The 26,973-nt window shown below is 38.6% G+C and overlaps 10 protein-coding genes across 10 annotated transcripts; 3 read left to right on the top strand and 7 right to left on the bottom strand.

The window, feature by feature from the left end:
• Positions 1 to 5: 5 nt before the first annotated feature.
• RHIMIDRAFT_230308 (NAD(P)-binding protein) lies at positions 6 to 1,039 on the bottom strand (the record flags this gene model as incomplete). Its single annotated transcript, XM_023607667.1, has 6 exons — positions 6 to 155; positions 221 to 304; positions 355 to 516; positions 569 to 656; positions 713 to 902; positions 956 to 1,039. The coding sequence occupies 6 exons, from the start codon at positions 1,037 to 1,039 to the stop codon at positions 56 to 58; spliced, it is 708 nt and encodes a 235-aa protein (XP_023462895.1). The 3' UTR covers positions 6 to 55.
• Positions 1,040 to 2,846: 1,807 nt separating this feature from the next.
• On the top strand, positions 2,847 to 8,141 carry RHIMIDRAFT_315713 (uncharacterized protein; the record flags this gene model as incomplete). Its single annotated transcript, XM_023615017.1, has 4 exons — positions 2,847 to 3,549; positions 3,611 to 3,651; positions 3,711 to 6,815; positions 6,868 to 8,141. The coding sequence occupies exons 1-4, from the start codon at positions 2,906 to 2,908 to the stop codon at positions 8,139 to 8,141; spliced, it is 5,064 nt and encodes a 1,687-aa protein (XP_023462896.1). The 5' UTR covers positions 2,847 to 2,905.
• Positions 8,142 to 8,376: 235 nt separating this feature from the next.
• Positions 8,377 to 8,771, top strand: RHIMIDRAFT_264307 (uncharacterized protein). The gene has a single exon (XM_023611741.1). It carries the CDS (start codon positions 8,429 to 8,431, stop codon positions 8,645 to 8,647), a length of 219 nt encoding a protein of 72 aa, XP_023462897.1. The 5' UTR covers positions 8,377 to 8,428; the 3' UTR covers positions 8,648 to 8,771.
• Positions 8,772 to 8,970: 199 nt separating this feature from the next.
• On the top strand, positions 8,971 to 12,807 carry RHIMIDRAFT_264309 (uncharacterized protein). Its single transcript, XM_023611742.1, has 6 exons — positions 8,971 to 9,329; positions 9,383 to 9,670; positions 9,727 to 11,477; positions 11,535 to 11,589; positions 11,638 to 12,513; positions 12,584 to 12,807. Exons 1-6 carry the CDS (start codon positions 9,132 to 9,134, stop codon positions 12,620 to 12,622), a joined length of 3,207 nt encoding a protein of 1,068 aa, XP_023462898.1. The 5' UTR covers positions 8,971 to 9,131; the 3' UTR covers positions 12,623 to 12,807.
• Positions 12,628 to 14,899, bottom strand: RHIMIDRAFT_241069 (bifunctional 6-phosphofructo-2-kinase/fructose-2,6-bisphosphate 2-phosphatase; the record flags this gene model as incomplete). Its single annotated transcript, XM_023609504.1, has 11 exons — positions 12,628 to 12,730; positions 12,785 to 13,059; positions 13,112 to 13,144; positions 13,234 to 13,524; positions 13,576 to 13,649; positions 13,703 to 13,958; positions 14,010 to 14,088; positions 14,138 to 14,343; positions 14,399 to 14,478; positions 14,542 to 14,589; positions 14,650 to 14,899. The coding sequence occupies 11 exons, from the start codon at positions 14,897 to 14,899 to the stop codon at positions 12,628 to 12,630; spliced, it is 1,695 nt and encodes a 564-aa protein (XP_023462899.1).
• On the bottom strand, positions 14,638 to 16,310 carry RHIMIDRAFT_53627 (putative mannosyltransferase). The gene is made up of 4 exons (XM_023615373.1): positions 15,777 to 16,310; positions 15,327 to 15,725; positions 15,118 to 15,281; positions 14,638 to 15,072 (listed from the first exon to the last, which is right to left on the bottom strand). The coding sequence occupies exons 1-4, from the start codon at positions 16,277 to 16,279 to the stop codon at positions 15,026 to 15,028; spliced, it is 1,113 nt and encodes a 370-aa protein (XP_023462900.1). The 5' UTR covers positions 16,280 to 16,310; the 3' UTR covers positions 14,638 to 15,025.
• Positions 16,311 to 16,351: 41 nt separating this feature from the next.
• RHIMIDRAFT_285965 (pre-mRNA-splicing factor SLT11) lies at positions 16,352 to 17,713 on the bottom strand (the record flags this gene model as incomplete). Its single annotated transcript, XM_023613327.1, has 9 exons — positions 16,352 to 16,377; positions 16,427 to 16,635; positions 16,688 to 16,740; positions 16,800 to 16,938; positions 16,990 to 17,156; positions 17,209 to 17,442; positions 17,490 to 17,519; positions 17,565 to 17,618; positions 17,666 to 17,713. 9 exons carry the CDS (start codon positions 17,711 to 17,713, stop codon positions 16,352 to 16,354), a joined length of 960 nt encoding a protein of 319 aa, XP_023462901.1.
• A 2,419-nt stretch (positions 17,714 to 20,132) lies between these two features.
• RHIMIDRAFT_207087 (MCM-domain-containing protein) lies at positions 20,133 to 22,494 on the bottom strand (the record flags this gene model as incomplete). The annotated part of the gene is made up of 6 exons (XM_023606959.1): positions 20,133 to 20,435; positions 20,483 to 20,603; positions 20,656 to 21,291; positions 21,337 to 21,838; positions 21,893 to 21,947; positions 21,997 to 22,494. The coding sequence occupies 6 exons, from the start codon at positions 22,492 to 22,494 to the stop codon at positions 20,133 to 20,135; spliced, it is 2,115 nt and encodes a 704-aa protein (XP_023462902.1).
• Positions 22,495 to 24,888: 2,394 nt separating this feature from the next.
• On the bottom strand, positions 24,889 to 25,562 carry RHIMIDRAFT_53778 (uncharacterized protein). The gene is made up of 2 exons (XM_023615374.1): positions 25,365 to 25,562; positions 24,889 to 25,304 (listed from the first exon to the last, which is right to left on the bottom strand). Exons 1-2 carry the CDS (start codon positions 25,476 to 25,478, stop codon positions 25,089 to 25,091), a joined length of 330 nt encoding a protein of 109 aa, XP_023462903.1. The 5' UTR covers positions 25,479 to 25,562; the 3' UTR covers positions 24,889 to 25,088.
• Positions 25,563 to 25,646: 84 nt separating this feature from the next.
• Positions 25,647 to 26,716, bottom strand: RHIMIDRAFT_246474 (uncharacterized protein; the record flags this gene model as incomplete). Its single annotated transcript, XM_023610320.1, has 4 exons — positions 25,647 to 25,733; positions 25,785 to 25,889; positions 25,941 to 26,365; positions 26,422 to 26,716. 4 exons carry the CDS (start codon positions 26,714 to 26,716, stop codon positions 25,647 to 25,649), a joined length of 912 nt encoding a protein of 303 aa, XP_023462904.1.
• Positions 26,717 to 26,973: the final 257 nt, after the last annotated feature.

Genomic DNA, 26,973 nt, shown 5'->3' on the forward strand with positions numbered 1-26,973 from the left:
AAAAAGGATATACATTAAATAGTACATGGAAGCAAAATATAAATGTAAATGTTTATTAAGCTTCAGTAAAGGTCGTCTTGCTGTTTTCGGTGACAACCTTGATAAGTTTTCCGTTTGTGAGAGGAATGCTTCCATCAAGATAACCTTCCAATTGGCTATTCGTACAAGTATTGTTTAGACGAGGGAAGGCTCTTTTTTTTTTTCACACAATGACACTTACGTTGCAATATCACTTGGCGAAGTCCATGTACTAAAATCAGCTTTTGGCATAAACTTTCTGTTCATAGGTGTATCAATGGTAACACTGGTAATAAAAAATGAGTACTTTTTTCGCGTAATATAAAAGATACATACGGTAAGATGCCAGCAACCTTTGCATCCTGTGGTAAACCACCGTTGGGTTGAGCCAAGTCTTGTACGAGATGGTGGACAGCAGATTTAGCAAGACCGTAACCAATCATGCCAGGAGTTGGGCTTAACGCCGCAAGTGCGCCTGTCAATGTGAGCAATCCTCCACTGAGAATGAAATTGTGAGAAAAAAGAAAGAGAAGATCATGCTTTATCTTACGGTTGGAGATGGTTGGATGCAAGCTGTGCTGCGATCAATGAAGAATAAACACTTTGCTGAATCATTAGCTCAGAAGAAGCCAAGAAGTCTGCAAAATTGATGAGTGAGAATAAAGACGAATGAGACCTTTTGGGGGTCGCGTACCTTTGTTATGAGCATTTCCACCAGCCCAGCCACCAGCGACACAGAAAATAGCAGAGAGCTTTTCACCACCAAGAACTTGGGAGATGGCATTTTGAATAGATTCACCTTGTTCTTTTAAGCTTCCAGTAGTTGAGGTTAGTGTGTTAAAATCAGCTTCTGTATTCTCGACTAAGTCAACATTAATCACAGTCTGTTTGGATTATTAAATATACACGTCTTTTGCTATTGTATTTTATTCCTTACGTATCCCTTGGATTTAAAATGTTGAACAAGAGCACGTCCCAATGCGCCTGCTCCACCATAAACAACGAGTTTTTTGCTAGCCATATTTTATCTTGAAAGAAAAAGAGTATGCTTTAATCCCGACAACTGGTTTGTTAAATGAGCAGTCCCAGGCTGGTGTGGGAATTTATCGTGAGAGATCAATTTATCCGTTCAGTGCATTTGCAAGCCAGTACTCTTTTGTTTTCTGCTTTTCAACTGGAGAAAAGGAGAAAAGAGAGAGTTTTAAAGATATTATGCAACACTCTTAGAAGCTCAAGGATAAATCCAGAATAAAATGTCATTAATGACTTGATCCAAAAAGTCACTATAAGATTAATATACGAGTAAAGATTATTGCTTATTCTTTTATACAAAGACCTTTGTCAAGCTTGTTGATTACATAAAAGAACGATTTGTTTATTTTTTTATAGTGAACATTCGCTACTTTTCCTATTAATAACATGAAGTCTTTAAGGGATATACAGGCTCAAGTAGCTTCAATTTCCAATACTTTGATTAAGGAAAGTAAAGTGGCAAGTCCTCAAACATTGTTACTAGATTTCACTGTTGGTAAAACCATTAGTTTTTTACAAACGTACAATGCAACGCTGGGTAAATGTATTCATAGCCCGCAGTACGACTGTAAATTTCTTGAACTGCCTTTTACTTTGGAGCATCTTACAAGATCACGAATGGCGGTTAAAAGCACCCATATTAACTATATGTCTTGTGGATTAGATCCTGTATGTATATGAATCATTCTCTACTCTCGTTTGCCAAACTGGAAATGTGGGACATTATAAACCTGAGTCATACAAAGCTTATTAAAGGAGAAAGATTCACTCTTTTTTTTTTCTTTCTAGATGTAACTTGTAACCAGTTCTATGGCTTTATTTTCTTGTAAAACGACAGCCATTTTCTCTGTTTTGTAGTTAAAAGATATTTATCTTTACATATTCTGATTTAGAGAAGTGACAATAACTAAGCCAAAATTATACAAGAAATGATAAATGCTTTAGCAGAATTTAAATCGAGGCACGTTTCCAGCCCTTTTTCATTGTATAGCTAGCTTATACTAAACATGTTTGTTGGCCCCTTTGCTGTTTCAAAACGGAGATCGTAAATAATAGAGATAACCATACCTTGATCCCCCCCGTATACGAATAAAGAACAATCAAGAGGCATTGCTCTTTTCTACAACATGCACAAATCTTGAACAAACAACTCCACTGTGGGAACACGACTCCACTGTGATACGATATTCTAAAAAACAAGTCAGGAGGCAACCACTCCATAAATTGCACCCATAATTGTACAAGCATGTCACAAAACAAAGGGAAAATAACATGCTCAATCGATCCCTGAGTAACGCTTGATCAATGCACAGTTTAAAAAAAGGAGTCCTTTCCTTTTTTGCTTAATGCCAAGTGTCAAAATAGCTATTGAATCTAAACCATTTAGCATAAATCAAACACATGAGTCATTTTGCTCGAGTATAAAAAAAGGACGTATAGCCTAGATTGGTAATAGAAATTCTACCCATTCTAGGGAAAAGCCAAATCGAACCCTTTTCACACAACATTTGGAGGTTAAATATAGAGTATTCTGGATTTAACGTTATACAAGCCTCTCGTTTAGTCGACTGACCTTCCTCAGGCACTGGTTTCTACCAATGAGTCAATACAGAACAGATTGTCTCACTGTAACTTGCACATGTTTGTGAGTTAAAGAGGCAAAAGGAATAAAAGAATGATCCTTTTATCTTGCACAAGGCGGTGGAACATCGCTTGCAATACTGTGACAGATCAAGCATAAATTGAATATAGAATGGATACCCTTTTTTCCTTTCTTTCTTTATTTTCCTTCTCTCATTTTCGTTATAAAAAAAGCCTAATACATCTATAATCGCTCTCCATTCTTTTATTATTAATGTCTCGCGATCCAGATCAACACTCAGATCAAAGCCATATCGCTTATCGAGACGACGATGGACACCCACAGTTGATCCATCAAGATATGTTGGATGAATACTCTGAAAAGCCTCCCCCTGTTCAACGTCGTCGTTTCTACAAGAATAAAAAATACTGGATCATATGTTCAATCATTTCTGTCATCGTCATTGTCGTCGCTGTCGTTCTCATTCTCTACGTAATCTTCCCCAAGATTGCTCAATCGCTCATGAACCACTCTGGAATCTCTGTAAACAAGGCACAAATCACTTTTACCAAGCCAGATTCACTCAATGGAGCTGTCTATAGCAAGCGTGATGGCGGTGACGACCTAAATACAACCTTTTATATGAGCATGGAAAGTTCTCTTTCCAATACTGGCCCTTTTGCTGCTACCATAAAGTTTCATAACCCTGTCGAGGTCTATTATAATAACTCGCTCCTAGGTAATATTTTCTTTTATGATGATACGCATATCGCTGGCGGCCATGGTACTCTCAATGCCGTCACGCCCTTTGTCATCAAAGACGTAAATGCCTTTGCTTCCTTTTCCAAACAGATGCTGGCCGTCGAAACATTCACTTGGACTCTTAAAGGAAAACTCGATATAACTGCGCTTTCAAGGTATGACGAAAATAAGCGTTTGTGTCTTTTTCCCATTGTGTACTTATGCTTTTTCTTATAGAACGGCAACAGTGGATCTCAATAAGGATATTGTCTTAAATGGTAGGTTACACCTCTCTTTTTCATGATTTGCATGACTTATGTTTGATTTCCTAATTTAGGAATGAATGGTTTCCCAAATGTAAAAATCACCTCTTTCCAACTTCCTGGTGATGCGCCTAATGGTGGTGGTATCTTGGTAGAGCTCGGCACAGTCCTGACGAGTCCCTCTCCAATTGGTGTACAGCTTGGTACGATTACCTTGGGCATTGGTTATCAAGGTGTCTCTCTTGGTGTCGTCTCGGGCGAAAATGTTAACCTGCAACAGGGTGACAACAACATTCTCTTGAAGGGTACACTCATACCTCATAACGATACTGCGTCTCTTGAAAAGATCGGTACACTCTTCTCCAACTATATGGCAGGATTACCTTCCAATACATCAGCTGTTGGTATCTCTTGTGCTCCTGATGGTGTTCATCCTATCGGCTGGCTCTCTGAAGGTTTCAAGACAGTTCAGCTCAATGTTGCTCTGGCTGCTGATAAGCCATTAAATATCATCAAGGGCGTCAACATGGGATATTTGGACTTGGCTTTCAATGCTGCTAATCCTTACTCCCCTGCACTCAGTGCTCCATCCGTCACAGCGAACTTTCAGATGCCCTTTGGTTTCTCTATCAACATTACTGAACTTTCGCAAAATATCAGTCTTGGTATCAATAGTTCCGATGCAAAGACTACAAACTTTGCTGTTATACAGACGCCCATGGTTCCTGCTGTAAGCAATCAAGCTGCTGGTACCATCATTTTCCCATTGAACAATGCAACGATTGCCGGTATCCCTGGTCAAGAAAGCACCTTCAACGAGTACGCATACGAGCTCACTGCCTCGCAAAACTACAGTTTCCAGGTCTCTGGTAGTGCTTTGACAAAGGCAATTACACCCATTGGTCCCGTCACGCTTTCGGGTATCAACTTTACTGTGCCCACCTCTCTTGTCGGTCTTCAGTTCTTGAACACATCAGAAACGACAATCAACTCCTTGGATGTTGTTGGTGGAACAAACGATGGATTACAATTAGCTATCAGTGTAACCATGAACAATCCTTCTGACTTTAGCATTGCAACTGGCGATGTCAGTTTTGACATGGGAGCTAGTGGTGTCAAGCTGGGTCTTGTCACTCTGTCCAACCTTCACTTGGCTCGTGGTCCAAATACGGTGAACGCGTCCGCTCTCTTTGATCCCAAGTCTTCTGATGTCGGACAAGCACTTCTTAGTACCTTTGTCATGGGAAGTAACAACAATGTGGAGATCACAGGTTTTGCCAACTCTACTAGTATTGCTTCACTTGCGTCTGGTCTAAGTGCTATCAGCCTTGGTTCTACTCTACCTGGTCTCAAGACAGCTTTGATCCAAGGATCTGCTCTTAGTGTCTTGCCCGATACCGTCAGCACAAGCGTTGCTGGTGTTCGTGTGAGCATTGCAAATCCTTTCTCTGCCGGTATGACTATTACCAAGGTTAAGTCTGCTGTTACCTATGCTGGTCTTCCTGTCGGTAATATTGATCAAGACATCAGTAGTAATCCTATTGTCATCTCAGGAAAGTCTACTGCTCAGTCAAGTCCATTGAATATGCAAATGAATCTCGAACCTAGTGCCGTAGCTCTCTTGCTTCGTACTCTTGCAGTTCAGTCCAACATGGATACAAGACCCTTAGATGCTTTGTATACCTTGGGTGGCCTCAGTGTCGATGGTCAAGAAAACGTCAACCCTGATCCTGGTCTCTTTTCCAACTTTAATGTCTCTCAATTCACGATGGACGCCATGAAGGCATTAAAGGTCGATCTGTCTCTTACGTCAAGCCTCGTCATTGGTCAGTACACGAATGACTTGACCTTTTCTCAGTCCAGTGTCGCAGTCGGTACCGATAGTTCCGTTTGTCAATTGATTCCTATCGTTGGTTATCCTATCGTTGTTCAAATCGTCGCTGCCTCTGTTCTTTCTTTTGACACTATTGTCCTTTCCAACTTTGCCGATGGGTCGTTCACGACACAGATGAAGGGTAGCATTTTAAAGACTGGCCCCATGGATGCTGCAATCAGCTTCCCTGAGCCTCTCACGATCTCTTGGCGTGGCCTTAAGCTTGGTACTGTTACAATGCCTACCGTTCAAGCCAAAGCTGGTGTTGGTGCTACCTTTGACGTCCAAGGCACCTTTACGGTCGCAAATGCGGATAGCATGGCCAATTTTGCTAGCTTTATGATCAACAGTGACAAATTTGAATGGGAAATTACCTCAAGCAATGTTGCTGTTAACGCTCTTGGCTTTACTTTCAGCAATGTTCCTCTTCACAAGTTTGTTACTCTGTCAGGATCCAAGGGCTTCAAGAATGCTGTAACCGTCACTCATTTTGATTTGCCTTCAAGTGACAGTAATGGTATTGTATTGACTGTTGATACTGAAATCAATAATCCAAGTCAAGTTGGTTTCAGTCTTTCCAAGGTGACCTTTGAGAACTTCTTCAAATCTATTGACCTTGGCCCTCTCTCTGCCGACAATGCTGTATTTGCACCTAGAAGTACATCTACTGTCAAGATGCAAGGATACCTTAAGCCTCAAAGCTCTCCTGAAGGTATTGCTGCTGTCACTGAAATGTTTGGCAGTTACCTCGCTGGCAAGAACAGTTCACTTACTGTCAAGGGTGTGTCTGGTGCGGGTCCTAACGGTGAAGTAGGCTGGCTTTCTACTGCTTTCAAGACGCTCAGCATTGACAACGTGATATTGCCTGGTGCATGGCCTATTCCTGCTCTTATTCCTTCTATCCAAATGAATGACATGCAGCTCGACTTTACCAAGGATCCTTGGGCTCCACCTACTGGTTCCAATAACGTTCAAGCACAGTTGAAGAATCCATTTGGTTTCCCGCTTGAAGTTCAACAGTTGAGCATGGATGTTGAAGCCAACTATGAAGGACATCCTGTAGCTACTCTCAGTATTCCAAACACGCCTGCATCTACAAGCGCTAATGGTATCGTCACCACCAAGTTCTCTGGTATTCCTTTCAAGGTTGTCTCTCAAGATATTTTTAAAGGATTTGTCCAACTCTTAACTGTCAAGCCCAACGTATCATTTGGATTGAAGGGAAAGACTACAGCCTCTGCCAAGACCGCTGTTGGTGTTCTTACTTTACCTAACGTTCCTTTTGATGTTACTACGTCTTTAGCTGGTAATGAATAAGAAATAGGTTTTATTTTTCTCTTTACTAATTGTTATTGTAGGTTTCAATGACTTTGGTGGAACTGCTCGCATCGTAAGCCTGCAAGTTGTCGGTGGCACTTCTGGTTATATCTTGATCAACCTTAGTGTTGACATGAACAACCCCTCCAATATCACAATCACTGTAGGCGATATCAACTTTAATGTGCTCATGCCCGAATTCCAGGATGCCGTTATTGGCAAGGTCTACCTCAACAATGCCGTCATTCCTCCAGGTACCAAGACGTACACTGCCTCCATGCATTTAGGTGAAGGTGCTACGAATAATGAAGCTGTCATGAAGGTCCTTACGTACTATCTCACTGCTGCCACGGTTCCATTGACCATTTCCGGTAGCACAAGTTCAACCAAGATTGCTCCACTTGTTGGCGCTTTGGCTAGTGTTCGATTATCGTCTCCAATGTCAGGTATCAATGCTGGCCTTATCAAAGACATTGCTGTCACCTCTACTGTTGATGATCTTGGAGTCAACAAGGCTGAAGCGGTCATCACGTTATATAACCCATTAGACACACCTTTTGCTGTCACCGAGGTTCATGCTGCCGTTACTCACTATGGTCGCTGTGTTGCTGTCGCGGGCCAAACCGTCCCTGTTGGCTCAATTGACTATGTACTTCCAAGCCCCTTGACAATTCCTGCCAAGTCTACTGTACAAACACCCAAGTGGCCCGTCACTATTACCTCACTTGATAATGCTATTAATGTGATGATGGACAGTGTCAATATGTACAATGTGACTCAAAACGTCAGTGTTGTTGTTGGAGATGGATACCAAGCCAAGAACATGTACTATTATCAAGACAATGCTCCCTACAGTCTGGTTGTTCCTGGTCTGACCGACATGTTGGATCCTTCCACCTTCCCTGCCATGTGTAATCCTCCTGCAGCTCCTGCAGGATTATCAGCTATGAATCATATGGCTATGCCACATTTCACGAGTGTGCAACAATTCTTGGATTGGGCAAAGATGTTGCTTGGACCTAAAAACAGCACCTCTGTTATTAGCAGTGCTTCTTCCGTGCCTGTTGCTTCATCTACCTCAACCGTCATTGTCACTCCTACGGAGAGTAGCGCAACAACTCAATCATCTGAGCCTGCAGCCACAACTACGACGACAGCACCAGAAACAACTAAACCAGCACCAGCCCCATCTACTACAACAGCTGCTCCTGCTCCTGCAACAACAACGACAACAATAACAACAACAACGACTACTAATGAGCCTGTTGCTCCTGCTGCTACCAGTTCTAGTCAGCCAGCATCTACTGTTAACTAATTCTAATGATTACTTCTTATTAAAGTTTACTCTTTTAAACACTTGTATGATTAATAAATTTATTATCCTTATTCATAAAACTTATCTTCTTTTGCACTTGACCAAATTAGATAGTGAATATGACAGATAAACAAGTATCACTTGAGATATATGGAATATGGTGCGAAAGATGAAAAAATAAATCAAATGAACTTGAACTTATAATCTATCATGATTCTATATATTATATTTCTTGCTCTTTTCAGTTTGATGCATTCGTTTTATTTCTCCTTTGTTCATTTCAAAGCATGTCTTTCTTTGACAATGTTACTTCTGCATTTGAAACCTGCTACAGAGGATTCCAGTTCACTTTTGACACTATTGCTTCTGCACTCAACTTCTGCCGGAGAGGGTTCTGGTTCGCCCATGAAATTATCAAGAAAAATAATAATCTGAAATCGATAATAGTGATTGTCATGTATATTGTGTGTTTTCTATCCAAGCTTCGGTATCCAGGGCTGGTTTAAAGCTTGGTAGGCGAATATTCAATAAAAAATAAACCTTAACCTTTTTACTTCGTCTGATGCACTCTAAAATAACATCAATAATAATGATTATATATATATACGATTGTTTATGAGAGGCTCTCTGCTGTGTGTGTTTTGCAGAAAAAAGAATGACAAATTATGAAAAAAGGGTTGTTGTACAGATTGTCCGTGTGTCCTTTAAGGGGGACCTCTCAGCCATAATTATTTAAGGATGCAACTAGTCTCCAAGATACATGTGTAAATAAAAAAAAAGAGAATTATAAATAGATGAAATAGTGTACCTGCATAATAATAGTATGAATGCAAGCCTAAATCCCCTTACATTCGACATGTTATTTTTCTAAAAATGGATTATTAGCGGAGGTTTTTTTTTAAGCCTATATAAATATCACCTTTTTTTATTTTTTTTCACTTGTTTATGTCCACTTGAGGTCTTTTCCTCTTTTTTATTTTTATTTATATAATGGAAGGCGAAACTAAACTACACCGAAGAAGCAGTAGTGCAAACGACGTAGCACATTACCGTATTCCTTTTGTTCATCGCTTATCTTCCTTTAGACGAAATCGAGCACAGGCCAAATCTGTAGACGATTTAGTTTCAACCGAGTTAATCTTGAAAATATCCATCTTACAGGCTCGCCACTTGAATAAAGACGATGAAGTAAGTTGCTAGGACGCATAGACAGAAAAAAAGAGAGTCTCATATCCTTATAGTCAAATATTCCCAACCCATATGTAACAGTGCGGTGTGGAGGTATTAGACAAAGGACAGATATGAGAAGAAAAACATTTGACCCAGAATGGTTATGCGACTTGGAGATCAATTTGACAAGTGATATCATGAACCAAAAGAAACGTCTAAGAGCCTTAAAGAAGCATGGATTATGCTTGGCTGTGTACAGTAAAGACAAGTTCTCTTCCATATTCTTGGGTCAATGCAGTTGGCAAATTGATCAACTATTTACAGATGAGCAAGCTTCTTGGTCCTTTGAAGATAATGAGGTGAGTAGCCTTTTGACATAAAAGGAAAGGATTTAATGTTTACATTACATACACAGCCTACATGGTACCCACTACGTCAACATCAACCAAGAGCATTTTATCGACGAAGAAAAAGAGAAGACCTTAATGACCAGCTGCATCCCGAGATCTGCGTACGATACGGTCTTGTTCTCAAATCGGTGCAAGGCATAGAAGTACCCCAAAATGCAGCTGCCTTAAAGGAGGAGTGGCAATACTTAATAGACGATAATAATGACATCACAGAAGATGAATTAATTTTACCAGAAGACAAACAAGTCCTGTCGCCACCATCAATTGCTTCATCACCGACAATAAAACCTAGTTCGAGTACGTCCACCTTTTCTCATCGATTCAAAAAGAGTTCCATCAAAAAGAACCCATCCTCTCCGTGTATGCCTAATTTAGAACCCAACATAAAGGCCCAAAAGCGACGACGTCCAAGACGTTTACGATCAAGACTGATCCGTCGAGGCAAACCACAAGGCTACTATGCAAAATTCGATTCAGATATCATGGGTATCACGTTTTTGGAAATCGAAAGCGCCAAGGATCTGCCTCCCGAAAAGAACCTGACGAGAACAGGGTTTGATATGGACCCGTTCGTCATCGTGTCCTACGGTTCATCCACGTTTAGAACAAGAGCCATTCGACACAACTTGAATCCTGTATGGAACGAAAAGCTTTATTTTCACGTACGAAACACACAGGGCAACTACAAGATCAAGTTTGCCGTTTATGACAAGGATAAATTTTCAAATCATGATTTTGTTGCCTCTCAGGAACTGAGTATTGCCGAAATTATCCAAAAGACCACAGCCCACTTGAGCGATCAGATGGCACAGATGGACCTTGCTACAGCCGAAAGCCCCTCGGAGGCCATTGAGGACCAAATGGGTCGCTTGACAATTCCGTTGAATTTGGCAAAGCCGGATAAATGGAAAGACAGTTGTCATCCAACGCTAAGCATTCGCGCCAAGTTTGTGCCTTATATGGAAATCAGAAAAATGTTTTGGGTTGCTTTGGCCAAAACCTGCGACGCCAATAATTCCAATACGCTCTCCCGGCTCGAAGTACAGACCATGCTGGAGACCCTGGGGTCTAATATCTCAGAAGCAACTCTAGATCAGTTTTGGAAACAACACAATAAGGATGTGTCTGATGAATTGACGTTGGATGAATTGGTCCAAAGTCTCGAGTGGTTTATGAAGATGGTGGATAAGGATGATATTGTTATTACAGAGGAGCAGGATAAAGATGTACCTGTGGACGTCATGCGTCATCCACCCAAGAATCCCTTCTTTTTAGCTGATGATGATGATGATGATGATGACGACGACGAGGGTGATGATGAAGAAGAAGACGAAGAGGATGATGGGGATGATGAGGACGATGGAATAGAAGATATAATGGAGGACGATGACGATGAGGAAGAAGACTCTGAATACTTTACAGGTGGCGATGACTTGGATGATGATGACAGCAGCAGCACAACGCCTTCTCCTGATGAAGCAGACTATGAAGCATTAAAGGAAGGCGAAGGTATCCAATATGTGAACGGACCGTTAAAATCGCTCGAGCTCAATAAAGAAGAAACAGCGCCAGTCCATAAAGCACATGAAAAGATTATTCGTCTGAATGAATGCCCTATCTGTCATAAGCCCAATCTTGCCAAACGTGGTCAAGTGGACATTGTCACTCATGTGGCTACTTGTGCTGCTAATGATTGGACTACAGTCGATAGATTCCTCATGGGTAATTTTGGCAGTGAAGCACAGGCACAAAGAAAGTAAGTAATCACACATAAATACATGGGATAGTCGGCTCACACAGCGCTGTCACGTAGATGGTTTGTTAAGCTTGTCAACAAAGTGGGCTATGGAAGATACTCTGCAGGAACAGTAAGTCATAAACGCATAGTGTGGAAATATTAGCCTGACCCTTATTAGAACAATGCAAATATCATCGTCCAAGATCGTGCGACAGGCCAACTTATAGACGAGCGCATGAGTGTCTATATTCGTCTTGGTATGCGACTACTGTACAAAGGCATGAAAACCGGAATTCAATCAAAAACAGCTAAACGAATTCTGGCCAACATGTCCTATAAGCAAGGTCGCCGCTTCGACAACCCGATATCCAAACGTGATATTCACACATTTATTAAATTCCACCAACTTGATATGACAGATGTACTAGAGCCAATCGAAAACTTCAAGACGTTCAACGAATTCTTTTATCGAAAACTTAAGCCAGGCTCACGTCCATGCGATAGCCCCGATGATCCTCGCGTCGTCGTCAGTCCTGCAGATTGTCGCATGATTGCGTTCCCATCCATTGAAGCGGCTACAACTATTTGGATTAAAGGCATCGAGTTTAGTATACCCAAATTATTAGATAATACAGAAGAAGCGAAATCGTTTGAAGAAGGCGCATTAGCCATCTTTCGACTTGCACCACAGGACTACCATCGATTCCATTCACCGGTCGATGGTACGATCCGTAAGATTCATCGTGTCCATGGTCAATATTATACCGTCAATCCAATGGCCATTCGAACCACACTGGACGTATACGGAGATAACAAACGAGATGTTGTGTACATGGATAGTCCTACGCTTGGTAAAGTCGCAGTTGTCTGTATTGGTGCCATGATGGTAGGATCCATTGTCTTGACAGCAAAGGAAGGCGATTATCTTGCAAGAACAGATGAATTGGGATATTTTGCTTTTGGTGGAAGCACATTAGTGGTGTTGTTTGAGAAAAACAAGGTTAGATTTGATGACGATTTATTAGAAAATGCGCAAAACCAACTAGAAACTTTGGTAAAAAAAAAAAAAAAGAACACACAAAAAAGAAAAAGAAATAGAATTGCTAATAATGGATCGATTATAGGTGCGAGTGGGTAATCATATTGGCGTTAGACCACAATAAAAAATCTATTGTGTCTCTTCATTCATCACTTCAAAGTCATCCGTCTCTTCATTATAACTCCAGATGGTTAATTCAACGCCATAAGGCTTTGGTCTTAATTCATATACACTATTATACAACATTAATAACCATAGTTTTATATATAAATACTTTTGTTTTTACGTGTGAATAGGAACGAGCATATGTGGCATCTGTGTTTGAGACCATTCTAATAAGTAACCGAGTAGAATCCTAAGTACTACACGGTGCGTAATGATCAAACAAGACTGGCTCATTCTCTCTAGCTCTATAATCATGGACTGTAGTCTATGAATCACATCTATATATGACTCGCCTCCCATGCCGGGGTATCTATAGAATAATTTGTTTTCTTGACGTGCTTGAAACTCTTGAGGATACTTGAGCTTAATTTCTTCATAGGTCATGCCTTCTCGACTCTACATCCAACTGAATTAGTATCTAGTATAGACGTTTATAGTTGTTACTTACGCCTGAATTGATTTCATTAAGGAATCGAATATGCTAATATGGTGTTATCGACAAGATATTGAACGTTTTCTCTTTTTTTCTTTTTTTTTTTTTTTTTTTTTTTTTTTTTTTTTTTTTTTTACCTTTATGTCGTATTCATCAGGATCAAAAGCTTCTGCAGTTTGCATTGATCTCTTCAGCATACTTGTCCAGATTGTGAATTGTGAATTAGAGATCGATTCTGCCCTCTCCTTGACCTTTTTCACTTTATCTTCTTTTTTGTCCTCTTCTTCTCCATCAGAGCTCCTTGTTGGATCATTTAGTTCTTCCTCTTCTTTAATCTTTCGTTCTGCCAAGTCAAGAGCAAATGCAATACGTCGGCCCTTTACAAACCGTGCTAATGCCTTTGAAAATTTTCTTCCTTTTGCAGACAACTATATATGCGTGTGTTAATTGATACTACTAAACAAGAGATTGCTACTTACAGGTGCATCACCGCCAATCTTTCCCGTCAAGTTATCTTCACTCTCACCATGTCTTGTGACAAATATTTGGCGTTCTAAAATATAGAGTGTAAATAAAGCACTGGCTAGGGATTACCCATGATTTTACCGGCTAAATTAAAGTTCATCAAATAAAATATACATTGACCAGATAGATAGCCGGATATGTTATAAGCAATCACTTTCTTGCCCACATTCACTAATTTACAGTATTGGATATCATTCTCTTCTTCCCATTCTCCTACAGGTTCATAGGCCTTTTCATAGTTGGCTACGCGATGTCTAAAATCAGATAGAGCAACTGCTGGGTCTTTATCTTTATAATCTGGTCCCGATAACTTCAACCGAAAGTTACGTTCGAGTACCTTTTTTTAAAAGTGTCATTTATGTGTAAATATATTTATAACAAGACTCACATTTTTATCTGTGCAAACAGACTCCAAGAGTAAAACCTTAATTTCTGGTTCACGAGAGAGTCGATCAATCAAGAGCTTCCTATAAAAAAAGGAAATAAGAATAAAGAAGACACAAAAGTAATACGAACCTTCTTTGAACAGTTGAATTAGTTGCATCATGAATAGCGACTCTACCACCCGATTTTAACCAATCTATCAATTGTTCGAGAACCATCAATGCTAATTCATCGCGTATTTTGGCGCCTTCCTTGTTCTTGGGATCAAAAAAATTGGCTGATTGGTCATGTTGATGACTAGCTTCATTCACTCGACGTGCATTACCCACATTGAATACCTATCTCTTTTCTTATAACCATCTCTGTCTTTGACTATTTTGACTGTATGTTTACCTTTGTTTCATATTGCAACCAATTTAAATATCGTCTCAGTTTCTTTACTATATAACTCTTGCCTCTGGCTGGTAACCCAACTACATATGATATATTTAAATACCTTGCTCCCTTTTTTTTTTTTTTAAACTTTTATATGTTACCCATAATGACCACAAGTTTACTATCCAATTGACGCTCAGTTTTTAATCCTAAATCCAAAATAGTTTAGTCACAACAGGCATATGTACACACACATACAACATACATACTCGGTGTCATGATCGTATGTACTGCTCCTGGCACGTCAAAGCCAATACTGTGTCTAGCCACATAAGGTCCACTTCTTTCAGCCAGCCTAGTCTTTACAATAGGGTCGTTTGTTTTCTTTATAGATTCCGGTTCTTCCGTGACATGGAAAGAAGGTAAATCTAGTGACAGTCTCTCGAAACCTTCTTCTTCTACTTCTTTATCCGTCTTTAGTACAGGCAATGCTTTCCTCAAATGGTCATGTTTAAACATTTTTATGCAAGAAAATTTTAAGGAAAAAAAAAAAAGATATTAGGCGGAGTGGTCTCTTTTTTATAACTCCAAAAAAAAAGAAAACGCGTGTGTAAAGGGTTTCTCTTTATAATAATCATACAAGTATTATGAAATTTCCATCCATCGACGTAAGCAAGAATGAGGCGTATTATCTATGGACATATTAGTCATGAAAAACACATGTCAATGTAACTTACCAAAACTGTCTTCAGCACTGCAGTGGCATTTCTTTTGTAATTCTCTTGCAAGAGGACAATGTTCAAAAGGTTCATGCCTATATCCAATGTTGTTAAAGAAGTATACTTCTGATTTATTTAAAAATATTCCAGCAGCGATCGAATGAACAGGCGCATCACCCCATCTGATATGATGAATAAAGGTTTCATGCATATTCTCATAAATTTACCTCTCATAAAAGAATCCTCCTGTTCTATCCAAATAATCAAAGAAGGCACTATATTCTGGACTCCTTAAGAACTTGAGATCAGCAATTTCAAAGTTGCTCCAAAAGTGACAGAGGTTGTAGGTTCTGCCTCCATCATAGGATATAAAGTCTACAAGATTATTCTTTGGGATGTATTGTGGATACTTCTTCATGAACGATACTACTGTCTTCCAGAGGGTAGGTATGGTCGATTCGTATTCTATAAGAGAAATGGTCCAGCCATATTTTTTGTTATTTTCCTTCATATACAAAAAGGGATCATAATCCATATCGCACATAAACTCTACACCAGGCTCTACTCTCCAGTAATATTCGTATTTCTCAACAAGTGGATGACGATAAAAGAAGCCACTATTGAATCTAGTAGTACTATCATCAGTATCTCTTTCTATACACATTTTGTCTCTTTACCTGCACATATGTCTATAAGACAGACTATCACCATAAATAATACCGGCTTCAGTCATGTTTTGTCTTGCTTCGTCCGCTTTTGGAATATCAATCCAATCTGGATAGCTCCAGTGTTCTTTGGGTATCAAACCGTACTCCGTCTTTGAACTTGTCATACTCGAGGTCAATTCTTTAAACTCTTGTGTGAATTCGACGTCGTTTAGGAATACGTAGGGATAATTGAACTTGTGATTGAATCTTGCTTCTAATTGTTGAATCGTCTTTCTTAATGTTTCTAATTCACCATTTCTTGTCAAGATGACAAAGGCTGCATTAGCCCGTGTTTTATTCTTCCATTGTAAATGATGAGGATTGATAAGATTAGGATCATCTTTAATTGAAGGTTGAACTAGAGTCGGGCTTGTTGATAAGTCTGGTCCAGTATGAAAGTAATAATAAAATAGCCCAAGAAAACTAATGAAAGTAACTATAAATAATAAGATCGCTCTATGTTGCTTAAACATAAAAAATAATACAATAAAGAAAAAAGCTTAATATTTGATCCAGGGCGGAGAAGGGCCGTAATTTTTTATTTGTTATGCTTTGTTTAAAGGTGTCGCTTCTATCATTGAATAAGTTATATGAACCATAGACTATATATATAAACTTACGCTGTGATGATTGATTTGCTTTAGCTACTTGTGGTTTGGGCTTTGCCCAGACAACATTCAGAGCGCGATCTTTAAGATTGAGACTCTCTTCAGAAATCTTGGCAGCTGCAAGTTCTGCTGACATTCTTGTCACAAAGTTGACAAAAGCACATTTCTTCTTGTGAGCCACGACAACAGATTTAATATCACCAAAGGCTTGAAAGTATTCTCTGGAATCGAGGGAAAACGTAAGTTTAGTTCAACACTTGTATTTATTCTTACTTTAGGTCTTCTTGTGAAATATCTTCTTCTACGCCTGTAATAAACAGTGATGTCTATATCATAAAAATATAAGATATATATATCTCTATTTTAATGCTTATCAATAACTTACCACCGCCTTATCTTCAGGTGGAGTCAAGCTGTGACGAAACCGGTTGAGCATTTTTTGTGCTACGGGATCATTGATTCCATAGTAACGATCTTTAAAGTTCTGTTTGGCGTTTGTTTCATTAGGCTCTGGTTGGCTATGTCTGGTGATAGGGTCAGTATCGTCATCGACTTGACCATTTATGCCTTTTTACCTGTAAGGACAGGCGTCACCTCGATTACATTCACCTTTCAAAAAGAAGGAGCAAATATGTGCCCGATTACGCTTATAATAAGGTTCCTTTCTAGCTAATTGATTCAGCATGTCTCGATTTTCAGGTGTCAGCTTGTCTGGTTTATACAGTTCCTCTGAATCCTCAGCCTGATGTATATGATATGTCAGCAATCAATCACTATTATATAGTTTGTCTAACCTTTCTAGCTAAATTTTGGGCAAAGTACTGTCGGTTGATGTTGGTACTAGGTGCTTCTGATTTCACATTCAAGGCCTTGTCTCTGACTTCAACAGGTAAACCATATTGTAGATCTAGAATACACGTCTGACATACATTCTTCACACGAGCACATGTTTGACAAATCTCTGTCTTTTTATGTCTCATGTTGGTGCCCGGTTGCCAGCGAAAGATGGTGAATGGAGTTGAGCAGATCTATTTAAAATTAATAGCATGTTTAATTATCATAACCTTATGCTTGCCTTGCACTCTCCACCGAAGGATTGTTTGGTCTAATCTTGTTAGCTTTCATTAATTTTTACTTTTCGAACCCTTACCATTCGAACATATGGATTCTCGCCCAAACAAGTTTCACATATAATAGGAAATTCCTATCATTTATTATTAGCCTTCAAGTAAAATGTTGAATAAAACTTACAGATTCTTCCCATCCTTGTTTATTTGGATCTGCCTTGGTTAAACTCATAATGAAAACAGTAAAATATGTACAGTGATTTGCGCTTGAAATTCAAACTTTTTCTTTGGCCAATCAAAAAAGCACTGGTGCAATCAAACTTTTTTGGTCATTCAATTTTTACAATTTTCATGAAACCAGATCCAAGATGTGCCATCTAATTCTAAGCATGTGAACTTCAGCTTCCCTTTAATGATAATACAATGGCCCTTGATATATTGAAAAGTAGCTGTAGCCTTTGATGTGATATTCAGGAATCGATAAAGAACAATACTTGGCCACGTTATCAAAGTGATCATTGACGACAATTTGTATCAATGAAACACATACCATCAAACATGTGAACAATGAACAGCAAACAAATAATTTAACTCTTCTATTTTGATTATTTTCTCTCATCGTATCAGATATGACAGATGTCTATTTTTCAAGTTCATGACGGGATAAAGCAAAGCAAGTTCACTGGGAAAGGTTACTAATAAATTATAGTTCCTAGAAGCTGTTCATAAAGCAATGCACCATTAAGCTGTTATAGCTCGAACAATTCATTGGATGGTATACCGCTATATTAAAAAGAAATTAGTATTGGGTGACGGTATGTAGACAAGGTCCTGGGATAGATATCTTAACAAGGAAATAGGTCTTTTATATATAGTATATTTTATTTTTATAATTACTGTACAAAGCATGTTTTACATGTTTGTTTCATATAAGGGCTTGAATGATGATACGGTTGGGCATATACGAGATTTATAAAGTTCCCAAACATTATCATCGTTGTCACCATCGTCAGGTCTTTGGATTGACTCAAGCATCTGTCGCTAGAAAAAGATTTCGATTTATGTGGTATTACATTTGAATGAATTTTATACCTTGAAACTAGTCATGATCTCTATTGCAACGTCCATGTTCCCGTATGTCTGGTGGGTCGTTGGCAAAGTGAAAGATGATGATTCATCATAAACATAGACCCACTTTGTTGTATCCATGCATATTTTGAACAGCATGATCTCCGCATCTTTCAAATAAAGCTAGTTTTACGAAAATTCAAGTATTACATTTAAAGGGAAACACTACATGCACGAAAAAATTCGGATTTTGCTATTTGTACAGCACATCTACACATCATTTTCCCAATTAATGACGTAAGCAATTCAATTTGCACAGCAAACAGCATATCTATCGTATTTACCTTATAAGAACTCCATATTGTCGTAAAATACTACTTGTAGAAAAAGAAAAACAAAAGAAAAGTGACCACAAAATGTGTTGTTCTTATAGACGCGTCATGTCCAATTCTCATTGACCGTGATGAATTCATGCGATAATCCTGCCTTCTTATAAAATGAATAACGAATCCTCTCAGCATTATAAAGAAATTATTACAGAGCCATCAATACATACCTCTCTTATACTTCAGTGTTGTACATGGTGTTGTGTGGGTGTGGTTTGTTAGTGCAAATTGAATTGCTTACGTCACTAATTATGAAAATACTGTGCAGATGTGCTGTACAAATAGCAAAACCCTAAAAATCTTAAAATCCAAACACAAATCACTGTAATTGCTATTGTTTTTATCTGGTAGTGCGCGAGGTTCAATATATCCCTACATACACACATACAGACACCCTTCGTTCACTCCTCATTTTTATATATACAAATCATTGTGATCTTTTACTGGTAATATTCTGTTTAATGAATCTCGGTTTGTGTGATTCGCACCTTCCACACCCCTTTGCTGGTCTCTTGGTATTTTTTGTATCATTGTTTAACTTTTCGACTGTGATTTGCGCCACTTAGAGAAATGGAATCATTATGTTCGAGTAGAAAAACATCATGAAGCAACACACAGAGCTAAATATTTCATTCATTGATATATTCTTGTGATACCGAATAGGATACACATAAAGACTAGGTAAAGAAGCCAAGGTAGACATTTCTGAATCGTTTTCATGACATATATCCACGTCGTCCATATATCATCTGTTCTCTTTTCTAGCTTTTTCACGTTTTCCTCAGCGTATTTCAAACAGAAAAAACATGTATATTACTTGCTGACGAGGTAAATGTTCATTTTGTAAAAGTGAAAAGAAAACAGTCAATCAAATCCTCAAGGCTCAAGACTGAGCAAGTAAGCCAGGTATTTCAGTCAACAAAAACTTGTTCATATCAGCTAAAAAAAGCTCTTTATGACATGAAACTCATAATACATAAGAATGTTTGTTAACAGCAGTCCTCCTTCCCCTATATCTTCATAATGTTATCCATCGTTCTACGATCACCTTAAAGTGCTATATACTGTCATATCATCAGCTTTGAAACAGTAAAGAAAAAGATCAAGAACAAGATCACTAAGGTGTAATTGTTATTAAATTATGTGCGAATGATTTCTGTACAGATTTTTTCTTTTATTATTATTATTATTACAAAATTAGGCAATTTCCATTTCTATGAGACATTTGGCGCCACTTTGCAGTAAACGAGATGCTTCAAGCACATCATGTTTTTCAACAACATTGGATAATCTCATACGTGCATGAGCCTCTGACATACGAATCATAGACTCCAATTGTCGTGTGGTTGCATTGATTCGCTTATCTGAACCAGTACGGTCATTGTTTTGCTTACGAAGTTCGACATAACGATCCACTAGCTCATTAGAGGCTTCATTGTTCAGTTCTGGTTTAATATTTTGTCTCGCATAGTTGATATATTTTGTTAATAATTCAACACCCTACATATCGTTATTAATTGATATAAAAGAAGATATCATGATCTTACCACAATATCATTGCCAGCCGTAAATGGATTATCTTCTAAGTACAATGTGACCAAGTGTTGAGCCAATCGACGATCCGAGTCTTCATCAACACGATCCAAAATCAAATATAACAAGTCAAATCTATCATGCATCTGTGTCAATGAACATTCATACATCAACAACAGTCACTTACCTAGACAAAAGGGGTGGTGGTAGATTTAAGTTAGCAGGAACTGACAAATCCTTATTCCATCTTGACCCAACAGGGTTGGCTGAAGCACAGATAGATGTTCTTGCGTTCAAGGTGGTGATGATACCAGCCTTCGCCACTGAAATCGTTTGCTGTTCCATCACTTCATGCAATACGGAACGTGTTGTATCTGACATCTTATCAAATTCATCAATACAACACACACCTCCATCACTCAGCACAAGCGCACCGCTTTCCAATACCAACTGTCGTGTATCAGGATCTCTTGTGATATAAGCTGTTAAACCGACCGCACTGCTGCCCTTGCCTGAGGTATAGATGCCTCTGGGAGCAATCTTGTGCACATACTGCAACAATTGAGATTTACTCGTACCTGGATCACCTACAAGCAAGACATTGATATCACCTCTAAAACGAGGAGATCCGCCCTTGGTGATGTTTTTGTGTGTGCCTCCAAAGAGTTGTAAGAGAATACCCTTTTTAACATCGTCTAATTGGTAAATACTGGGCGCAATCGAGCGAGCGAGGACATCATATACATCAGGTCGTCTACTGAGTTCTCTAATTTCTTCTTCATCTGCACCAGATACTCGTTCAATCTCATCACCTTCCTCATAGCTATAATCGTTCAGAACTTATATTCATTCTAGTGTTGACTATTACCTTTCATGACCAAATTCATTACGGAACTGCGTATCCAATGCAACTCTCTTTTTATCTGTACGCTTGATGTGGACAACATCCAAATAGGTTCTAAACAAGGAACGAATCACCCTCTGTCTTTGATTGACTCTCATGGGCACACCACGGAAGATACCAGTGATTTCGAGACGATCACCTGGCTTGGCCACATCTACTAAATCGTCATAAAGACACAAGGTAACTGTCTGGGGTGTTTGGCCATCAGGAACCACATCAGGTGTTTCCTGGATTCGAGCTACTTGCTTGTCTGAGAAAGCACATCGGTTATGAACCAAGGTCATGCAGTTTTCGCCACCACAGCTCTCGCGAGGACAACGTGTGGGTTCCAAGATACGGCCACGATCAACAGTGACAGTCACTTCGTTTTCACAGACTAAGCATCGGAAGAAAGCTTCTTTCATATCAGGAATAACAGGTGATGCACGGATGAGAAGACCCTTAATAGTGATCAATTGATCCACCTCTATATAAACCAACGTCAGTTCCTACATTCTTTATCTCTTTTTCTTTCTCTTACTTTGAGGATCCAATTCTCTCATGTTGACAGATTGTTTCAAGTTAAATGGACGAACCTACGTGATATGTCAATACATGAGTCTAGTTGTATGTTTTGTATCTTACTTTCATTTGGAACTGAAGGCCAAAATCTTCATTTTCATACTGATTCATAAAGAATTCCGTAACGGCATGATCCATCAAGGGAATAATTTCTTGAGGATACTTTACCAGCTGTTCATACAATTTTTCAGTCTCGGGATAAGCCAACAAGTTTCTGCAGTCCAAGTTGACGTTGGTATTCCTTGTGTTGAAGAGATGAGCAAAGTACATGGGATAAAATGGCACATTATCATCTGCAGATAACGGCTCACCCGTCTGTTGCTTACGCTGAGCGAGTGTGAAGTGAGTCAAGAAACTACGGAAACGGCCCATGGCGTCATGAATGCTGACAGTTGTGCCCCAGATGAGACGTACAGCCAAAGAAGGATCAGTCTCTTGATCATCAGGACTGAGTGAGGCAAATTGAGAGGGGCTGTCGAAACGAAGAGGCGTGCCTGTTGTCGTATTGGCAGTGAATGGAGTACGGATGAAAGTCGTACGGGGTGTTTGTGAATCAAACATTGTATTGGAACGTACAGGTGTTGATGGGTAAGCTAAAGGTGAAGTAGCTCCCATATCGTCAGGTAAGAATGTCGATGAGAATTCAGAGCGACGGTATCGTGCCTGACGAGGTGTTCTGTTGGTGCCTTGCATGGGTGAATCAAGTTGTGAAGACAGGAGGTCAGTACGACGTCCTTGACCAGGTGTGTCTGGTCCAAAGTCTGAAGGTTGGTGAGTGCTACTCATTAATGTTGACAGGGAAAGAGAAAAAAAAAAATACCGCCACGCAAGACGCGAATTTTTGGTTACCAGATTATTTTTTTTTCGTGTTGTGTGTGTACGGTGTGGCTTATATAGTATCTCTATTTCAAATTGTCCCCTTTCTCCTGTCGCGTTTTGGAATTTTGCCTGCCGTCTTTTATATCATCACTTGACGCATTTTATCGCTAGACTATTTCTATGCATCTATACTCTCTTAGCGATACCCTTTATGCTCTAGGATATGTGCTCTTAAATTTGGGCGTCTATCATCTTATACAGAAGCTTTTGAAATGTGGCGTGTTTTTTAGCAGTAAAAAATTAACAGGCGAAAGTTATCAAAAGCTTCAGCTCTATACGGACTTAAATGACTTGTTTTATTAAACAGTTTTCCAAACGTGAGTAACAGTGCTTAACAAAACCATAAAGATGGTTTTGAGATACTTGGCTACAAACTTCCCTAATACGATCTTATAATGTTTCTTGGAAAATCTCATGTTTCTTAAGTTTACTCTTGACAACTGACCAGAATTGTTCAATCGAGTTCAGCTCAAGAGAATAAGGTAGTAAATACACATATATATAGTCTCGCTCTTCAATCATTTCTTGAATGTCAGTTCGCTTATGTTTGGCGGCATTATCCATAATCAAGTATGAATTACGCATATATTCAAAGTTATCCATGACATCAAGAGTCTCTTTCAAAAAGCGCAGATAGTGGTTTGCCGTGGCTCCTTTTGGCTTTGGCTATTGAGTCATTCCTTTGTCAAGTTTTCTCTTCTTACATCCACAGGAGTAATTTGAGTAGTATATGCACTTGGGACTCTAACACTAACGCTTACAACTGCATAAACTGAGATTGTCCCTAATATGGTATGGGAAACAGTTCTGATGTTCTCAATTACAAGATGTTCTTGAAGCACTGATACTACAGTGTCTGAGCCGAGAGATTTAGAGTTCCTAAGCAGCCAACCCTTTATACAATGTAATTAGTAATGAGTTAATATTTTGGGCATCTTGCTTGACTAATGACAATTCTGCTGCTAGAGAAAACATTTCTTCTAGTGATTGCTTTGTGGCTAGTACAGGGTTGCCAGTGTCAATACTGTTGTTACTGCTACTGTCTATTGCTGTATTTAGTTTTGTATAGAATCAGATAAAGTAAAAGTATGATAAAACTGTGTGTATCTTTTATTCGGAATAAAGTAAAGAGAGAAAAGAGATGATAAATGTATACCCTCGCATTAAGCAGTATTTCAGTGATTTCAGCATAAGCCACCTAGTTAATAGAATAAAATAAAAAATGAAAAATACCTGCGAAAGCACGTTATCATATTAACCTTTATAATTCACAATTTCAATCGATCAAATGGAACAGGCTTTGAGCACTTTTCCTGAAACACATGTAGTATTGTGGTCTGTAGGAAAGGTTCATTTTGTGTGAGAGCAAATAGACTCAGAAGCAGCTAGCTTGAATGCAGAAGGAAGCTCTGTTAAAAAAAGAAAAAGAACAGTATTGTCGTGGACAAAAGGAGCAATCCAAGCATCTATGTGGGAAGAAAATCAGGAGTCATTCGATTTATGCAGAAGGCCTTAAAGAAAATCAACTGCCAAGCAATCATACAAAAAAAGATGGTGAAAGTGAAGAAGTTGTTGATAAAGTAGTTACAAATTTGGATAACTTGGCAAACGGGCTATCAAATATGTTGGCTGCCTATCGCTCATACTTGGATAATCCACGCTTGCTGAATGTTAAGGAACTTGCACATGTAAGAGATACAGCTTTGGTTATTCAAAATGTCATTACTCGAAACAATAGCAATCAAATACCACCGAATAAGCGATACAGCAGATGCTTTTTGATATATTTCAAACACTTCTTAAAATGCGAGGGTGTAAGTTAAGCTAATACTGTACACTTTATTTAAGGGGTATCTGTGAATTTAGTACGTCAGCCATACCAGGCTTTAATTTTTCTGCTTGAGTTAGAATAATGGTGAAATCTGCCATGTGATAAAGTGAGAGTGCATTCATCATACTTGATACAAGATCTTCTCTTGGCTTTTGATGTTGTAGTGAAGTATGCCTATCCATGAATATAAGTTCATATGACTTTTTTCTTCCTATTTCTTACACTTACATTTCATCTTCTATAAATCGAATCATGGCCAGCGCCCGTTTTATCAAACTTTTCCTCCATTGCTTTATATAAGCTTCTCTTAACCATGCTGGTATCCTTCGGACTTCCTCTAGTAAACTCTGAACCATGGGGGCTATACTATTTGATATTTCAAACACTTGGGATCGTTTACTAAAGATCGATTAGAACATATCCTCTCTGACACATGTAATCTGTCTTACTTCCAATCATTCATCTGTGTCTTTGTATTTCGTTGTATGAATCCATGTTGTAGTTTTGTAAATAAGGCTGTGTGGTAATTTGACCTCAATCGATGATACTCTTTATAGAGAGGTGTCCTTTTGACTACGAGTCTTGACATGTCTACAAGTGTTGTAGGTTGATTTGAATCAAGTATAGCTAATTCTATACGTAAATTCATTTCTTCCAAGTCCTACAGCTCACTATAAATAAAACCTTTTTTTTTTTTTTTTTTTTAAAAAAAAAAACCTACCTTGGCAAGTACGCCCTGAAGATATAAATCAGGCATATAATGATGATGCTTTCTTGCATGGCTAGATCTATTTCTTTCTTTTGCTGATAGAAAGAGAGCCAAGGTATTGATCATCTGCTATCGAATGAGATGAGGCTAATTTAATAGAGAACAAGAGTTACCATATTCATCGAAGTGAGGCTGTTACCAATAAGTACAGTGGATCCAAAGGTTTGTAAGTGGGATGTAATGATTCTATAAACATAAAATAGCGTATGAGCAAAACATTGAAACTGGCCCGGATTAAAGAAATAATAAGTTTACAAACTTGGCAATAAACGGTGAATCTAGCATCTGTTTTGATTCATTATCCAACATTGTATTACTAGTCTGCATATACGACATTTAATAAAATACAACGACATGTAGACTGTATATTACCTTTATACAATCCATAGGTAAAGAAACTGATTCTAAATCCATGATGGATGTCACAAAGGGTATTAGCCAGTTGACGGTAAAATAATCTAATACTGTTGACCACGCCTACCATGGAGGTGAGTATATCTATATGCGTACTACCCCAATTGAACTTACAATACTCTCTCTTTTCTGCATCTTTCGTAAATGAATAAGAGGTTGAACTAACTGAATTGGCACACGGTCTTTGAGCAATTGAAAATATTGTGAAAAGTTCTTTTGGTATCTTGTAGGCACCACCAAGACAATAGCAAATAATGATCGAACGGTAGGATCTTCGAATAAAAACGCTGTACACATCATAGATTGTAGCAATACCCATTTGGACTCAATTGAACAAGAGCCTATCTCTCCATTGAGCACTTGTCTGGCAATCATCATCTGCGTCTTCTCATCTACTGGTTCCGCCGACCATACTTTATCCACTTTGGGTCCAATTACATTTGACCATTGAATCAACAAAATAGCAGAGAAAAAGGAGCTTTGAAGTATCTCACATTCAGTAACAGGCACAGTTGGTTTCTTTATATTTTCATTTGCTTCTAGATTATACAGTTATAGGTCCATTGTTACAAAGACAACAAAGAAAAAGAATTACCTTTGACTGCATCCTGAAGTGCAACTACAGCCTCTGAGGTACATTTCAAAGGAGGAGGTAATAGTTCTGTTGTCTCTAGTTGCTCAGGAGAAGGCAAAGGTGAACTATTGGCCACAAATGCAGGTGAACGTATATGATGGTAGTGATGGTGATGTAGCTGTTTGCGGCTATCTACATCCTCTAATGTTTGGTCATTATCAGTAACAACAGCTGTTGTAGTTATTTCTAATGTCTGAAGTGCAGTAGTAGAAGAAGCTGATTTAGATTTTGTAAGTCGCGCTCTTTGATGTGTCATGAATAATTAAGCAAAAAAGGAATCAATACTTCCTGGGAACATTGTGAGCGGTTAAAATAACTCCGGTAGCGGACAATGAATAAAGGTAGCCTAACCAAGCATGTGCTTCGTATATGATTATCAAGAATGAATATAAAAGAGATGTAGTCAAGTAATAAGTTACTCAAGTCAGCATAAAGGATTTATTATGTAATTTAAAGTAATATTTATTTATTCATTTATTTATAAAAAAAAAAACCATAATGATTTACCTAAAA

Source organism: Rhizopus microsporus, assembly GCF_002708625.1.
Source record: "Rhizopus microsporus ATCC 52813 unplaced genomic scaffold scaffold_19, whole genome shotgun sequence".
NCBI classification, from domain to species: domain Eukaryota; kingdom Fungi; phylum Mucoromycota; class Mucoromycetes; order Mucorales; family Rhizopodaceae; genus Rhizopus; species Rhizopus microsporus.

Bases quoted from the DNA above. Each gene is read 5' to 3' on its own strand.
- RHIMIDRAFT_264307 (XM_023611741.1), top strand. From the start codon at position 8,429: ATGTCTTTCTTTGACAATGTTACTTCTGCATTTGAAACCTGCTACAGA.
- RHIMIDRAFT_53778 (XM_023615374.1), bottom strand. From the start codon at position 25,478: ATGATCAATACCTTGGCTCTCTTTCTATCAGCAAAAGAAAGAAATAGA. The intron at 25,305-25,364 runs GTAGGTTTTTTT...AGTGAGCTGTAG, and splicing joins TTCAGGGCGTACTTGCCAAG to GACTTGGAAGAAATGAATTT.
- RHIMIDRAFT_264309 (XM_023611742.1), top strand. From the start codon at position 9,132: ATGGAAGGCGAAACTAAACTACACCGAAGAAGCAGTAGTGCAAACGAC. The intron at 9,330-9,382 runs GTAAGTTGCTAG...ATATCCTTATAG, and splicing joins ACTTGAATAAAGACGATGAA to TCAAATATTCCCAACCCATA. The intron at 9,671-9,726 runs GTGAGTAGCCTT...TTACATACACAG, and splicing joins GGTCCTTTGAAGATAATGAG to CCTACATGGTACCCACTACG.
- RHIMIDRAFT_53627 (XM_023615373.1), bottom strand. From the start codon at position 16,279: ATGTTTAAGCAACATAGAGCGATCTTATTATTTATAGTTACTTTCATT. The intron at 15,726-15,776 runs GTAAAGAGACAA...TAGTACTACTAG, and splicing joins TCTTATAGACATATGTGCAG to ATTCAATAGTGGCTTCTTTT. The intron at 15,073-15,117 runs GTAAGTTACATT...ATATGTCCATAG, and splicing joins CAGTGCTGAAGACAGTTTTG to ATAATACGCCTCATTCTTGC.